The sequence below is a fragment of the Podarcis filfolensis genome (genome assembly GCF_964270895.1).
Source record: "Podarcis filfolensis genome assembly, chromosome: 7".
NCBI lineage: Eukaryota > Metazoa > Chordata > Lepidosauria > Squamata > Lacertidae > Podarcis > Podarcis filfolensis.
In genome coordinates this window covers 66230049-66247101 of record NC_139603.1, presented here as the reverse complement: position 1 = coordinate 66247101, position 17053 = coordinate 66230049, and the positions used below count along the sequence as shown (strand labels likewise).

The window sequence follows — 17053 nt, the reverse complement described above, 5'->3', positions numbered from 1 at the left end:
GCCTTGACCCAAACAAGTCATGTGGGCATTTCTAGTTGCAAGTATACTCATATTGGCCATGTAATGGTTTCTGCATGTCTGACTGTTAAGGGAATAGCAGAATGTATCCTCCGAAGGCACATGATTTATGGGCAGCCATGCAAGCTTGATTCACTCCACCCTTGAGGCATCTGCAACCAGAAACTAGCTGAGCGAGCTTTGCAAGTGGAGAACGGCGATGAACTGAAGAAGGGCCAGGGAATGCAAGCAGATAGCTATAAAACACAGGGCCACTTTAGGATCCAAGTTGGAACAGTCAGTTCCTTAGCTTGTTGGTCAGCGTGGTGGGAAGATCTCACACCAAAGAACTAGGCTGATAAACCCACAAGTCACTGCCTTAACATTTATGGCTACATAACATGATGGGCAACTAAGGCTGGCACATGAGTTGTAATGGACCAAGGGAACTTGAGTCAGCAAGGTGATGCTGCAGCACAAAAAGCCAATGTCGTATCTTAACAGGAGCATTGCTGCCAATACACTAGAAAGGAAAATGACTCAATGTTAGTTACCGGTAGATCTTGTTTGAAATCCTGTATTTAGGCTCCTTTGGGAGGAAGGCCAGGATACTGTATAAAAAAGGCTAGTTATGCCTCCCACTTAAAAGAAACGGCAGATGGCAAAGCAAGAGAGACCTTGGAGGGTTGGATTAGATGTCCCATGGCTAAAGCATGTTAACTATTTCCCAACCTTTCCTTTTTTAAAAGAAAAAATGAAAAGCAGCTGCAGGTGGCTGAATCAGAAACTGAAAAAAGCAAGAACCACCCTTTCCCCTCTGATTTTTTTCCAGCTCAAAATGTGCTCTCCTCATTTGCTTCCCCCCTTTACAGTCAAAATTTCACAGTGAGGTAACCAAAGTAGATTTAACAATAGCATGATCCCTTATCCCCAGCTCATGCTGGCTGGGGATGAAATTCAGAGTTTCCAAATCCCCAGGGCAGTGGAACCTAAAGAACCAATCTGAACAGGACAGGGGTAGTCAACCTGTGGCCCTCTAGATGTTGCTGAACTCTCACTCAGGCAGAGAAGTCCACAGAGCAACCAAGCAGCATAATGTTGTGCTTGCAATAGTGGTGTAATTAAGAACACTACAGTGAAGAAACCCAAGCACAGTCCCCCTTCTTCCCCTCAGCCCCAGCCCCAATGGTTGATTAAGCTCTGCACCTAATCACGAGACACCCTGCCAGGCAGAATTGTGTGCAAATAACACAAAAGCCGGGAGACTTCCAAGGGTAAACTTTGGAACTGATAGAGTAGAGGGGTACCTGTGCCAAGTCTGTTGCAGCAAACAAGACGTGGTCTTGTAGCAAAAATCTAAAATCAGAAATTGCAACATTCAAGAACCAGAGAGTGTTTCTGCCTCGAAGGACACTCTGACTGGTCTTAAAGAGGAGAACCTTGAAGAAAGGAGCTTCAAAGGCAAGGTGAAGTGAATCACAATTCTTCCAGACGCTCTAAAGATTAAACTTGCACTGCTCTTAACACTTCATTTATTTTAAAAGGATACATTCCGCCATGGCTTTAGCATCTAATTTGTCGATTTCAGGTGAGCCAGGACAACATTTCTTGAATTCCTTCCGCAGATCAAAAAATGAGTAGAAACATTCAGACAACAAGATGTTCTGCAAAAATGACATGTTAGTTCTAGTAAGTCAAGGTGTGTAGCTTGTACACTATCAGGTTGAAAGCATGCTCAGTTAGCCTTACAGGAAACAGTTTTGTAAGCTGCAAGTCAACTTTTTATCACTTACCGGTATCTAAGTTTCCCCTTGTGAGAGCTCACCCTCAGTGTCGCTTAATAAGAAATTGTCCCCCATTCACAATTACTCACAAAATGAAAACAAAAAATTTTTTTCCTTCCAGTAGCACCTTAAAGACCAACTAAGTTTAACTTGGTTGGTCTTTAAGGTGCTACTGGAAGGAAAATTTTTTTTTGTTTTGACTATGGCAGACCAACACGGCTACCTATCTGTAACTCACAAAATGAAGACTAACAGAGCCAAGAAAGGTTTTGCAGAACTCATTTGAAAAGGCAAACACATCATCTCAGACTAAGGGCAGGATTCAACTAACAAGCCCCACTAGCAGAAGCCAGTGCAAGGGTCCCTGCTAATAGAGTGGGGCTTCTTGCCTCCCTCCGTACAAACCCAACACTCCCAAAAATGATGGAGGGATTAGGAGAACCCCCAGACTAGCATGCGGAGGGGGGAGAGGGGGTATTGTTCCACCTGGCAAGCTGAAAAGCTTGTGCACTGATGGAACAATTGCCATTGCATTATGCTGGATTCCTCCCATAGTCCTTCCAGGCCACATTTATAGTCTTGTGCAAAAGAAAGTGCAAAAGAAAAAACCACCACCCACCCATTCCTTCAGTATTGTAAGCCAGGTATGAGGAACCTGTGGCTTTCCAGATGTTGCTGTTTTCCCATTAGCCCCAACAGCTGATCATGCTGAAGTTTGAAGCCAGCAAAGGATCCCTGTTCTTGCAAGAAACTCTCCATCTTTTCCAATAAGCTCCCTTACTATGGAAAACATTTCCATAAAGAACCTCCCAACTTAAAACCTCCTCTCTTATTTATATGCAGGCTTGGCCTGGCTGTATAGCAGAGAGACAGAGAGAAGTTTCTTCCACACAGCATTTTTTGTACCTGTGCATATATTGGAAGATGCAAGACTGGAAGAGCCTGCAATGCTCACGAGAAGAACTATGGACGAGCTACGCAGCTCATCCCAAATGAACGCCAGATTTCGCATGCATCCATTATTCTGTTATTTTATAGAAGTTTAAAGACTGCTCTAAGAATGAAATAAATAGTAGCATCTATCTCTCTCCCATATACTTATGTACCGTATATTGCTATGCTTCATATCAACTCAGCCCCAAAGCTTTTTGAGAAAGGACAAATGCATTGCACCACTTTATATTTATGAATGGGTCTATTATTATTTTAGCTGCAATTGACATGGTTTAGAACCTTGGGCATGGCTAAAAAGCTTCATTCCCTCCCCCGCTCTGTTGGCGCATCACTAGTGCAATGTGATCCTATTATAGGGCAATACGCCTCAGGCACCAATTTACATAGCGGAGGGTGGGCTGAAGTGAAAAGTAAAAAAAAAAGAGGCATACTTCTGTGGCAGATTGATTTCTGTTTTGCCTCTGCTTCAAGCCTCACAGCTGATGAAAACTGTGGGGCTCTCCAGGTGGTGCTGAACTCCAGACTGCCCACCCAACTATTAAGAGAATATGTATTCTCTTTATAATGGATTGAAAGATCAGTTTACTGGTGTTCTTCCTTATTTTTGAAAGCAACAACGAAAAACCCAACAAGACTCAAAACGCGCATGTATTTTTGCTACTGTAACTTTAGCGGCAATAGGAACCCTTGGAAAGCACAGATTGTTCACGACCAGAATTTCAAGATCTACAACAACGTGATCTGAAAGGTGCGGAGCACAGATTTAATCTCTTTGAAAAGATGACTGATAGATTAAGCAGCAAAATGCATCAGCTACAGCCAAAGTAAAAATTGCTTCACATGTGATTTTTACTGGCATTGCTGTCACATGCGCTGGAAATCTACATGCAGTGTACCTGTGATGTAGTACATACGCAACGCTGCATACGTAGATTTCTTATACAGAAGCAGCATAAATTCCAAGCAAGCATTGCTTGGGAAGGAAGATCGACCACTGCATTACTGGTAATATTTACACACGTTTTATCTCAATGGATTGCAAGGTAATTTACAAAAAATAAGACACAAAGCAAAACAAAATAGATAATATAAGGAAACAAGCAGTAGATATAGGCAGGCAGTAGTTGTTGTCAAGTTTTAAAATATTTAAGTCATCAGAAATAAAATGTTTTTGTCTGGCACCTACAAGTAAACAAGGCTGGGACCAGACATACCCCCCTGGAAAGGTACCCAACTGGGGTACCAAAAATAGGCCACCTCCCTTGTTGAAGCAATTCTCCCCTGTGATAAAAGTAGCATTTGAAGAAGGGCATCAGAAAATGAACTTAAAATGCAGGCAGGTTGATTTGGAGTAGGCATCATCAAGCACATGGGTCCCAAGTTGTTCGGTACTTTAAAGGTTACTCTGCAATGCGCCTGGAAGCAAACACTAGCCAGCAAAGTGTAGTTGTTTTTAAGACCGGCAATATATGATCCAAGTCTGCAATGCCAGCTATAACTTAAATGAAACATGCAAACCATTTCCAGAGGAAGATCCAAGTAGAGTACACTGCATTTTTGCAAACATGATCCTACCACAGTAGATGATCACAGCCAGATAAAACTTGGTGGGATTTCCAACCAAGCATTAGGTCCAAGCCAAAATGAATATTCTTATATGCAACCTGATCCTATGCATACTTTATTCAGATGTAAATCCCACTGAATGCAATGAGTCTTAATCAAAGTTAAGTGTACATAGGTTAAGTGCATTTAGGATTTAAATACTGTTTATGGTAGCAAGATCTGGGAACACTTGCAACCATGCTATCGAACAATCAATTTTGCTTTGAAAATACAATTGTGCTTAAAATTCATGTTGGGTCATTATACTACTCAATAGAAATTACAGGCAAGAACTGCAGTTAGTATGTAACAGAAATATGTAAAGAATGAATACTTAGTCCTGTAACTTCCCCCCCCAAAAAAAGAACAAGACTGTACTGTGAAAAACAATCCATTTTCTTCTTTTACACATCCCCGTACATCAGTGATTTCAGAAAATGGGAAATGTGACGAGAAATACTTCATTTTAAGCAAAACGATGTGCAATAGATTCATGCATATTCTGATTGTCAGAAGGGGTCAGAATTAAGTAAATCTTAGTCTTCTTACCTTTTTGGAAGCTTCAGGATGAAGAACTTGCCTGAGATGAAGCTGCCCATCTGTGCAGAGACAGAACGAAGTACCTACACCAATATTTAGTTCATTGCTCACAGACTGGTTAAACTAAAAGTTACAAGACACAAAAAGAAAAAGAAAAATCCACTTACAACCTGAAAGTACATTTTGCAATACTAGATAAATATTTTTTATCAGTTATGCTTTCAGTAGGATTCACTACCTGCCCAAATCAGAGCGCTGCTTACGTTACTTTGTATCCTGCTTTTCAATCACAAAGTCCCAGAAGTGGCTTTCAAACCAAAATATTATTTTTATTTATTTAACGAAATGTATATACCGCTTGATTGCATTAAAACCTCTAAATGGTTTACATGAAACAGTAAAATTATCAACAGAACATTAAAACATATTAATTTTTATACCACTTAATGCCAAAATAGGCTTCTGTTAAAAACATGTTAACAAATGCAAGAGGAATCACAAAAATGCACAACAGCAAACAACCATTCAAGAGATAGCGTAGATACAGCAAAATTAATAAATAATACTTGAACTTCAGCAGATTTAGGTGTATTTCAAGGCTGCAAGTTAGATAGATGTTGTTAAGGTATTTTTTGCACTGTGGATTTAGTTGCCCTTCCTCCAAAGAACTCTGAGCAGAACACAGCGTTGCTCCTTTCCCCCCTCATAATAGCCTGTGATGTAGGATAGGCAAGAGTACGTGACTGGCCAAAGTCAAGCAGTGAGCTTTCTGTCTGAATGGCTAATGACTCCATTCATACAAACCACACACACAATTTCTACTGGAGAGGCAGGATTTTTTTTTAATAGCATCTTGATCATACACAATTAAATATGAGCAACCTTCAGCAAATCTTTACACAGGGTTGGCCCAAGTTACTTTGCTTCCTGAGGTGAATATGAACCTCACGTCATCCCCAAAACAGAATCTGACCAGCTTAACCACGGGATCTTGGTTCAATCTGGCATTTGGACAAAATGCTCCACTACATTGCAGGGGACTGGACTAAGATGACCCAGCACAAGGTAGACCACATGCTACACACACACACTCAGTTCTCCAACACCTCAGTGCCCCTCACTCACTGTCCAATTGACACCAGTGTGCTGCTTATTCAAGACAGCTGATGTACAGTCATGCCTCATGTTACGTTTGCTTCATGTTACGTTCTTTCAGGTTACGTCCTGCGGTGACCCAGAAGTACCAGAAAGGGTTACTTCCGGGTTTCGCCGCTCGCGCATGCGCAGAAGCGCAAAATGACGTCATGTGGGTGCACAGGAGCAGTGAATCGCAACCCACACGTGCACAGACGTGCTGCTGTGGGTTGCACTCTTTTCATGTTGCAAACGGGCCTCCGGAACGGATCCCGTTCGCAACCAGTGGTACCACTGTAATGCAATGCATCAGTGCAGCGGCACCCATATGCATCACATGAAGAAAGCTGCAAGGCGTGGGCCAGGCAGGTGGCCTTTCGTCCTGCTTGCTTGGTCAGGGATTTTCCCCAAAGGAAAATCAGCATGTCTGTGACATATTGGAAGAAGGCAATTAAGTGAGAGAGCCAGATCCGATCAATAACACGCAAGCACTGAACGTAAGAACGACCACCAATGGATCAGGCCAATGGCCCATCTACTCCAGCATCCTGTCGTCACAGTGGCCAACAGCATATCTGTGGGCGGCCTGCAAGCAGGACATGAGCACAGCAGCACTCTGCCCACCTGCAGTTCCCAACAACCAGTATTCAGAGACATATTGCCTCTAACAGTGGAACCTCGCGATGCAAACGGGATCCGTTCCGGAGCCCCGTTCGCATCCAGAAGCAAACGTAATGAGTGATGGCAGGTCTGCGCACCCGTGCATCGCTTTTGACCGCTTCCACGCATGCACGAGGCGTCATTTTGAGCGTCTGCGCATGTGCGAGCGGTGAAACCCAGAAGTAAAGTGCTCTGTTACTTCCGGGTTGCAGCGGAGCGCAACGCGAACGCGCTCAACATGAAGCATATTCAACCCAAGGTATGACTGTACAGTTATTGCTGCCATCTCAGAAGGTTGCAAATAGCTGCTTAATCATAAAATCATAGAATTGGAAGGGAGCACAAGTGTCGTCTAGTCCAACCCCCTGCAATGCAAGAATCTTTTCCCCAATGTAGGCTTTGAACCCATAACTCTTAAAGAGTCTCAATGGTCTACCAACTGAGCTATCCCAGCTGGCTCAAGAAGAATGGCCACTCCCTGCATCCCCAGCAATTGTTTCGAGGTTACTGGCTCACTCTGCCTCATGGTAGGATTAGCCCATCTGTAGGGTTTCATAACTCTCTAGCAACACGATTTTAAAAAAGGTTCTTCATCTAACTTTTTGTACAAGAAGCACAATATTGCCCCTAACATGGCAAGCTAAGGTCTTGGCTCCACAGCCATTTTTTTCCTTACAATACTTGCACATCATTTATTCTATGATTCACTACAGACCCAAACTCTTCTTAAAATCCATCAATAAGGGAAAATATGCCCATTGTTCCACATGAGGGCATATCAATTTGTTTAGTAACTTGAGTTATTATTTAACCTCTTATCTGTTTTGGAAAGACCTTGTAGGTAGTTGTATGCTTGCAGTTCCCTCCTTGTTAGAGAAAGGTAAAAAGGTAAAGGGACCCCTGACAGTTAAGTCCAGTTGCGAAGGACTCTGGGGTTGCGGCGCTCATCTCGTTTTACTGGCCGAGGGAGCCAGCGTTTGTCCGCAGACAGCTTTTCTGGGTCATGTGGCCAGCATAACTAACCTGCTTCTGGCGAAACCAGAGTAGTGCATGGAAACGCCGTTTACCTTCCCACCAGAGCAGTACCTATGTATCTACTAGCACTGTGTGCTTTCGAACTGCTAGGTGGGCAGGAGCTGGGACCGAGCAAAGGGAGCTCACCCCGTTGCAGGGATTCGAACCTCAGACCTTCCGATCGGCAACCCCTAGGCTCAGTGGTTTAACCCACAGTGCCACCTTCTGATCGGAAAGCCCTAAGCTCTGTGGTTTAGACCACAGTGCCACCCGCGTCCCTAGAGAAAGGTGTAATTGCTCAATTATCAGTTAGCTAGCTGGGGGGGGGGGATGTTTAATATATTTGCTAGTCAGCTGTGGCCTCCACCAGCTTGTGTGGAAGTGACTAGTAGTGACCAGCAACTTTAGAGAGACCTAATTTACTGCACCCACTCTTCGGGTCTTTCCTCTACTCAACTCCAAAAACAAACCACAGACTTATGGAATGACAGAATTGAGTAAACAAGGTGGAAAGGAAGTGTGCCAACTCTGAATTGGGGTTTTTTCTGACCCAGCAGTAGGGAAATCACAGGGTCCACCTTCCTTTCAAGGCTGCCATTTCTAGCCACGCTTATCTGGGAGTAAGTGTCACTGTGGAGCAGTTGGGGACGGACCACAGCTCAGTGATAGAGCATCTGCCTTGCATGTAGAAAGTCCCAGGTTCAATCTCTGATGCCCTTAGGCAGGGCTGGAGAAAAGCTGCTACCTGAAAATCTGGAGAGCTGCTGCCAGTCTGAGTAGACAATACTGAGCAAAATGGACACATGTTTTGGCTCAGAGCAAGGCAGATTTCTGTGCTCCTATTTTGAAGTGATGCCTCTACAGCAGCAACAGCCATCCTCCTGGCTTTACTTGCAAGCGCGCACACAAATGCCAAGGCCATGGAGCTTTGAAACATCAGAAAAACAGTCTGAAGCCATCTCCTGTCTTCCTTAGGCACACGTGGGCGAGGAAGGTCGACTTTTTCCTGCTCCTTCTGCGGTGACTCAGCTTTCCCTCCCCTCCCAAAACAAGCCCAACCTATCCCTGAAGAGAAATGGAGCGTCTTCTTAGCACTTCTCCCCCTTTTAACCTGCATGCACCCAATTCCCACGACCCAGCCTAGCTTACCTGTCTCAGAGCTTGCTCCAGCTGCGGGGCGAGCGCCAGGCGGTCCTCGGCAAGGCCAGTTTCTTCTTTGCACTCGTCCGTCAGCTCCAAGTGATCGGGCCCGATCAACTCCTCATGCAGATTTCCCAACTCCATGGAATTAAGGGAGGGGTCGGGGAGAAGAGGGGGAAGGCAAAAGGAAGAGATAAATCCTTCCAACCCAAGGTCTCCCCTGCAGGCATTCCCAGATAAGACAGGCCAAGCTGGTTGCTGGTAAACCGGATCTAACCTGGGCCAGCGCCGGGCTCTTTGACCCATGTAGGCCCAAGCCTCTGGAAGTCAAGGCCCTCGTTTCTTCGAGCGTTTGTTTACACTGCGGCCGCTTATCTGGGAGAGTAAGGAAGGGTTTACTTCCGAGTAGACACGTGCAGGCCGGTTCCGTCGGGTTTCTGAGTCACCCAGGGCGCGCGGGGCACAAATCGAGCCTTGCTTTCAAGCTCCTTGGCAGTCACTGGGACCACGCGGAGAGTTTACACGCGGCCGGGCCGAGATCCGAAGTCGGGGCTCGCGGCGTTCTGACGCCAGGCTGGCTCCAGCAGCACCGCTCCGGGCCTGAACAACCCCTCGAGCACACTCCTTAAGCCGGAAGGGTTTATTGGGACAGTCTACTTTCTTTTCAAACACCTTTACGGTCAAAATCCGTGCATATATTTATTTTTTTAAAAATAACACCCCACTAACAACTCAAGATGTAAATCCCACGGAATCTAATTGGATTTATTCCCAAATAACCGTGCACTGGATGGGAGCTGGGCTGCGTTCACACATTTAAAGCACCCCCCACACCAAAAAAGGAGTCCTGGGAACAGAAGTTTAAGGATGCTGGGAATTGTAGCTCGGTGAGAGGTGAACTGCAGTTCCCAATGGGATTTGGGGGTATTAAATAGATGGTGTACACAACCTTAATTCCGACCCACCTCGGTTTTGCCGAGGGCACAAAAGTTCCTGCCCACACTTCCTAGCGCAGAAAACAAAAAAGAAAGCGGAGTACCTTCTTATTGGTCAGATCCACCACCTTCCACAGCAGCTGGATCAACTCTCTCTCATCGGAGCCCAGCCGAGCCCCGCTGGCTCCGGCGGTGGTCCCGAACAAGATGACCAGGTAGCCCGGAGACGTCGTCATGCCGACGGGGATGAGCCCCACAGAGGGAGGGGCGGGAAGAAGGACCTTCACCAAACTTTTGGCAAAACCAGCCCAGCCAGCCCCCAACCCAGCCACCCCCCAAGCCGCCCTCCTCCTCCTCCTCCTCCTCTCCTGTGCAGGGGAGCAATACTACCCCCTTCCCAACCCTACACCTCCAGCCACCTCAGCTCTCCCTCAGTCCCTGCCCCGCACCTGCATTTAGGAGAGCGGGGGCGTGGGGGGAGGCGCCTGCCCCACGCGGCCTCTTTTTGTAGCTTAATTGCAACAGGAGCCAATTCCGCAGCGCAGGGCGGGCTACACCCCTGCGAGGCGCGCAAATGGCTGCGGGCCGGGGCTGTTTGGGGATGTGGCTGTACCTGCCCCTTCCTCCGCCCCACGTGGTGCAGGTGAGAGAGACACACCTGAGGGAGGCCGCCCATTGGCTTCTCTCCCCGCAAGGGACGTGGCAACCGGGCGGGGGGAGGAGGCGAGGGCGGGTCAGGGGAGCAGGCCGAGGGGCTTTAACCCAGGGACGGAGATTGCGCCCCGGAGAGGCGCCAGGGGACACCTGCCTGAGACGAAGGCGCACGCGATCGTGAGTTTGGAAGTCCCGGAAAAGGCTGGCCGGCTCACCTCCACAGCGGAGCCTTTTTATTCTTTCTTTGTATGGAGCTGCAAAATAAAGAAATAAAGTGCTGTGTTGGTTTTATGTGTTTTACAAAGCTGAGAGTGTGGTGTAGTGGTAAGAGTGTTGGGCTAGGACTAGAGGGGTTATTGGTTTGCTTTGCTTTATTGTGTATTCCGGGTTCTCAATTTGTGCTTCCCTTTTGTGAACCGGCCTGGGATCTTCTTCTGATGAATTAAAAAATATTATTAATAGGACCTGGGAAACAAAAGGGCATGAAGGTCACTGGGTCATCTTGGACCAGTCACTCTCAGCCTAACCGACCTCTCAAGGTTGTTGTGAAAATAAATTGGGGTGGAGAACTATGCCGCCTTGAGCTCCTTGGAGGAACGGTGGGATATAAATGCAAGTAGTAGTAGTAATAATTAGCAAAACAATAACAGTAATCCATTATGGGCATTATTCAAAGCATTTCACGTGCGTTACCTGGTTGTGATCCTTCCAACAACCCTGACAGGTAGGTCAGCGTTCTTCCTCGTATAGAGGATGAGAGTGTTTGCAGGCTGGGGCGGCGGCCTTGTTTAGGACCCACCCGGTGAGCTCATGGCAGAAGTAACACTTGAACCAGGGACTTCCCTTTAACAAATGCACCAGCCACTGTCTGTCTATGACTAGCCTACTAATAAAGGTTGTATTTGGCTGCAGTGCTATGTTCACTCATTTGGAAAGGAGCCCAGTGAGGCTTACTTCTAAGTAAACAGGCACAAGGTCAGGCTTCTTGTTTGGGTGCCAAGGATAACGGAAGGACACGCACAACGGAACATACGGAGTAGTGTCAAAAAATGGAACCTGAAAGTGAAATATACTCAGAGTCGCAAAGTGATTTCATGCTCTTTATTCAGCTCATAGTGGTGAGGAGGAATGAATGAAAGTCCCCTCAAAGCATCTGCTTTATATACATTATTTACACAATGGGCTGCACATGATTGGCTAATTCCGGAATTCTACTGTAAGCCAATCAGGTTGTGGATTCACTTCTATCTGGAGCATGATTGAGTGGTTCCTGCCAACCAATCATACTGCTGCATTGTTCTAGGACCAATCAGACTGCTGCATTCTGAATCCTATTGTTCTAGGACCAATCAGACTGCTGCCTTTTGGATCCTATTGTTCTAGGACCAATCAGACTGCTGCAGTTTGGATCCTATTCAACTCAGTACATAACAGAAAGGATGGCAGAGATCAGCCACACAGAGAAGAGGCGACCGCCCAGATTGGTGAGGATCCGGGAAACAATATAGTCAAGTAACGTTAAAGGAGAACTGCCTCCAAATATATGAAGGGCTGTCGTGCAAAAAAGTTGGAGCAGAGGCTAGTTCCCTGTTGCTCCACAGCCGTCTTAAGGACACAGGAAGCTGTCTTATATCAAGCCCAGTCCCGTTGACACTGACGGGCAGCATCTCAACTGGGGTCCCGACGGGGGACATTTCCCAGTCCTACCCCGCGATACTGGGGATTTAACCGGGGACCTTCTGCACACAAAGGATGTGATCTGCGTCCTCCGCGGCTATGGTCCCCCCTCCACCCACCCCAACGACAACAAAAAGATATGTACGGATCTATCCGTTTAGACATGAATATTCCTCTTTCCCACGATTAGACTCATTGGTCTGACCAATCCGGGTTTCATCTTCATAGAATCGTAGAGTTGGAAGGGACCCGAGAGTCATCTAGTCCAACCCCTTGCAATGCAGAAATCTCAGCTGGAGCATCCATGACAGATGGCTTATCCAACCTCTGCTTTAAAATCTCCCAAGAAGGAGAGTCTACAACCTCCCGAGGGAGACTGTTCCACTGTTTGAACAGCTTACTGCCAGAAAGTGTTTTTCCTCCCGTATGTTCAGTCGGAATTTCCTTTCTTGAAACCCGAAGCCATGGGTTCCTGTCCTACCCTCCTGAAGATACTTGCAAAAGGCTATCATCTCTCCTCTCAGCGCTCCTCGTAAGGCTTGGTTTTCATAACCTTGAAGGATATGATCTGTCCCCTCCCACCTGCTACTACTCCCCCCTCCTTTAAAAAAAAGTTTATGGGGAGGGGAATATTGCATTGCAGGGTTTGGGCTAGATGACCCTCGGGTTTCCTTACAACTCTGGAATTCTATGGTTCTTTTAACTCTGCCCTTGAGATGCCCTGCGCTCCGGGTTATGGAAAGACCGGTTCGTCTCCGGGCATCAGCGGTGGGGAAAGGATCCATTCCTGGGTGCAGCGGGGAAGCCAGCAGCTCCTTTCAGTATCATCTGGCCCAGTGCGCGCAAGATCTCTAGAATTTGGATCGCGCGCTCCCTCGCTCGCTGCCGCCCTAGTGTTTCTCAACCTGGGGTCCCTGGCTAGTGTTGGGCTGCAACTCTACACTCCCTAGCTAGCAATACCAGCGGGCAGGCTTGATGGGAGTCGTCCAACAACAGCTGGGGACCCAAAAGGACTTCCTAGAAGCCTGTATAGATTTTCAAGAAGCTGGAAATAGTTCCTCTGTGGCAGCCTTGGCAGCCCAAGAAAACGCCCACTGGGCCCGAAGCTGCGGAATAAAAGATTGGAGATGAACAGCTGTCCCGTGGGTAGCGTTGGTTTCCTGCGGAGCGATTTGACAGGCTGCTAGCAGTTTGAAGAGTCCGCCATGGGCGCAGCTGCCTTCCCAAATCAAGTAGATAAATAATAATACTTAACTAAAACTAGAAATGATAGGAAGATTTTGACAGATTTTTTCCGAGTGCTCGAGGTCAAAAGAGAACAATTCAAAACAACTGTTGCCGAGACATTTCATTCCGAATCTGCTAGACAGAGAGGATGGTGACCATGGGGGTGAGAAACCGAATCGACTGGGACTGATTGAGCAAATCTATAGCACACTTACCAGGAAGTAAGTCTCAATAAGCTGCACTCTTCACTAAGAGTGTGTCCCTGTGACTGATTTTCCACGAACACGCGTGGAATCGGGAGGCATTTCTTCGCACATTTCCTAGAGGAAGGAAACTCCATTGATAGCAGCGGGACTGACTTCTGAGCAAGGAAGTGATTATTACTACTACTGCTACTACTACTACTACTGTACAGTTAAATCCCTATTTCCTCCAAAAAGCTCAAGGTGGCGTACAATATTCTCCTCTACACCTCACAACAACGCTGAGAAGGTAGATTAGCACAACTATTCCCAAGTCACACATTGAGATTCATGGCTAAGTGCAGATTTGAACCCTGGTCTCCAAGGTTCCAATTCTCCGACCCCACTACAAGAGCCTTATGTTCACACCATTGGGAGCTACTTCCGAATTAAGCGTGGTTTCTTATTTTTATAGAAGGCTGGACAGTAACACTGTTCTCTGGGCGGCTTAATGAAGCATAAAATGACAAAACATAAATTGAGAACACACAGTGCCCTAAAACAGATGGCGGGCGCCTTCTGCCATGTATGATCCACTTGCGATTCCTGCATTGCAGGGGGTTGGACTAGATGACCCTTGCGGTCCCTTCCAACTCTCCTATTCTTTGCTTCTGTGAAAAACAACCCCAATTCCTGAGCACTTGCAGTGTAATCCTACCCAAAGGTTAAGTCCCTTTAAGTTTAACGGGGTTTACTCCCAATAAAGTGGGCATAGGATTTCAGCCTTAGAATACCTACAATTGAACTGAATGCGGGTTTACAGTCCCATCCCATGGTGTGTGTTTGTTTGCTCAAAAGTCGCTTTGAGTCGCCGTGGCAAAAAAGTGACCAATAAATGTAATAATAATAGTTCCAGACGCTTATTCGGAAACAATGGAGAAGGGTCACATGCAGGAGGTTCCCCAGGTTCAGTTCCCAACATCCCTAAGTAGATCTGGAGAAACCCTGTCAGTTTGGGCGCATCTCTAGATCGATCCATTGTTCTGACTCGGAATAAGGCAGCTTTTTTTGTTTCTAGGGAATGGCAAGGCGGAGAGAATTAGACAACCAACTTGGCGTGGTAGGTCTCTTCCCACATGATGACGGCACAAGAGCATTAATGTTTTTTTTGCGGAGTGCCTGAGATTTGCGCGCTACAGACTCACCAGCAGAGCGCAAAACAAAACCAGGAAAATACAAGGGCGGAGAGGGGAGTATTTTGCGTGGGAATAGTCTTGCCCCTTGTTGTCTTTTTCAAGACAGGGTTGCTGGCTTATATATATTTCCTTTACAAGTTAATACGAAGCACACTGTCCCTTTTTTTTGAAGGGGTGGTGGTGGTGGTGCGTGCTTTGGCCACTGATTTCAGACAGATGCCATTTTCATAGAACCTCACAGTGTGCTCTTTATTTTGGAGCTCTTTGGTGGCTCTCCTACTTGCTTATGCGATTTCCAGAAGAAAGGAGCCGCGAGTCGCGACGACCCGCCTTCCATGCCCATCCCATCCTTGTCCGATTCCACTTTTTAGCCTTTTTTCAGCTCCTTCGTGCCGCCCTCCCGCTCTCTGCGGGAGAAGCAGCTGCTGCAAAGCCGTGCGCGCAGTTCCGGGCGGGCAGCTGCCTGCAGGAAGCAGTGCCCGAGCAGGAGCTTTGTGGCGCCGCCGGACTGGGCGATCAGGTTTGGGAGGAGGGAGCCGCCGCGCTCGGAATTCACTTGCTCAGTGTTTCCAGCACTCCCCGCCCTCTTTTTCAGGGCAAATGATTTCGCACCGTAAGCAACAATCGGAGACACACACTAACACACGGAGGGAAAATATCGTCAATCATTCCAGACAGGCAATTCTTGCCTGTCTGCACACAGCAGCTATCGGCGAACTGTCTCTGCACCGACTGCCATTCATAAAAAAATTACCAACATCTCTTCTCAATGGAACATTTTGAGTCTGCGCACTGCGCTGCAGCTCGCTCGCCTGCGAGATTGTTGCGCGTGGGAGCTTGCTTCGGATTCGAAGAGCTCCTTCTTAGCCTCTGGCCAGAGTCGCCGTGCCAAAAGGGGGTGGCTGCGGGGAAGAGAGTCACAGAGCAATCTTATCTAACAGGTATCCCTGTTGGGCCTCTGGGAGTTAGGGAGAATCCCGATGTAGCAATAGTTAGGGCATTTCTCTCCATTCTGATGTTATAGGGCTCCCAACTCCCATCAGCCTCCGCCGACATGGGCAAGGTCAGGCAAGACGGAGTATGGTTTTGGATCCATGTTTCTGCCCCCGAAAGCACAAGACCTGTGATTTATACCGCTCAGTCCTCCGAGACTGATGTGGCCTGTGATTCAATGGTAGGTTTTTAGGAGTGGTGGTGGTGGATGGTATGATATTTTGTCAATAATAATAATAATAATGTGAATTCAAAAGGACACATTTTTTAAATCCTGGATCTGACTTTTACCAGATCTTCTACAAGTACAGTATGGCTTATAAACAGTATGGTTGTAAATAAATGTTTATCACATCATAGTTTGCCTGCGATGTGGCGCTCTTGTTATTGTCAACGTTCAATGTTTTGAGGATTATAGAATTACTTTCAGCGAGTCTACACACATTTAGAAGCACGTATCGCTGTTTACTCAGACACAAGTACAGTGGTACCTCGGGTTAAGTACTTAATTCGTTCCGGAGGTCCGTACTTAACCTGAAACTGTTCTTAACCTGAAGCACCACTTTAGCTAATGGGGCCTCCTGCTGCTGCCGCGCCGCCGGAGCACGATTTCTGTTCTCATCCTGAAGCAAAGTTCTTAACCTGAAGCACTATTTCTGGGTTAGCGGAGTCTGTAACCTGAAGCGTATGTAACCTGAAGCGTATGTAACCCGAGGTACCACTGTATGCACAGGAGCGTAGTTGGATCCTATGCAGGTTCAGTTGAAGCAATTCTCACTGTTTAAAGGAGCTTACTCCCAGGAGCGGATTCTATGCAACTTCATTTTGAGACCCACCCCCGCAATTAAGTGGTATATACATTTTATGAAACAAATTTGTAGAGTAGAGCTGCTGAGCCTTTAATAATTGTGTGAAAGAGGGAATTTCAGCAGGTGTAGCAGCATAACAAGCCACACCTACTGAGATCCCCTCTAACACACAATTATTAAAGGTGCAGGAGTTTTGTTCCTCTTCACCCAACTTCCGCAGCTGGACGCCCTGTTTACTGGGAAGGCGCTCTCCCTGTACCAAATGCTTCTTACTCTCAAGTAAGGCTGCAGAGGTCTAAACCCCGATCCCACGTAGAAAGATGACTCTGAAACAACGCACTTGATTAATGGGGATTATTCCCAAGGAAGGGCACATTGCATAGCATGCCTTAACCGCACCCCCCCCCCACAACTACGCTGCCTTTGCTTCTCCAACAATATATAGGCACATTGATCTGCTTTTAGCCAAGCGGCAAATTTAGGAGGAAAAGCAGCAGCTGAGAAGCATCTATTTTACGAACGGCTGAAAAGAAGCTTAGTGCGCATGCGCTC

At 46.8% G+C, this 17053-nt stretch overlaps 1 protein-coding gene across 2 annotated transcripts in view; it reads right to left on the bottom strand.

Moving 5' to 3' along the window:
• The window catches only part of ESRP1 (epithelial splicing regulatory protein 1), a 35500-nt gene extending 25108 nt beyond the window's left edge, over positions 1–10392 (bottom strand). The window contains exons 1-4 of one of the 2 annotated variants that reach the window (XM_083624193.1): positions 9868–10392; positions 8838–8966; positions 4890–5003; positions 1547–1661 (exon numbers count right to left, since the gene is read on the bottom strand). In XM_083624193.1, coding sequence (XP_083480319.1) covers positions 1547–1661; positions 4890–5003; positions 8838–8966; positions 9868–9999 — 490 coding nt within the window. In that variant the 5' untranslated portion in view covers positions 10000–10392. The remainder of the gene's footprint in view (positions 1–1546; positions 1662–4889; positions 5004–8837; positions 8967–9867) is intronic. The other variant, XM_083624194.1, reaches the window with a different exon arrangement.
• Positions 10393–17053: the final 6661 nt, after the last annotated feature.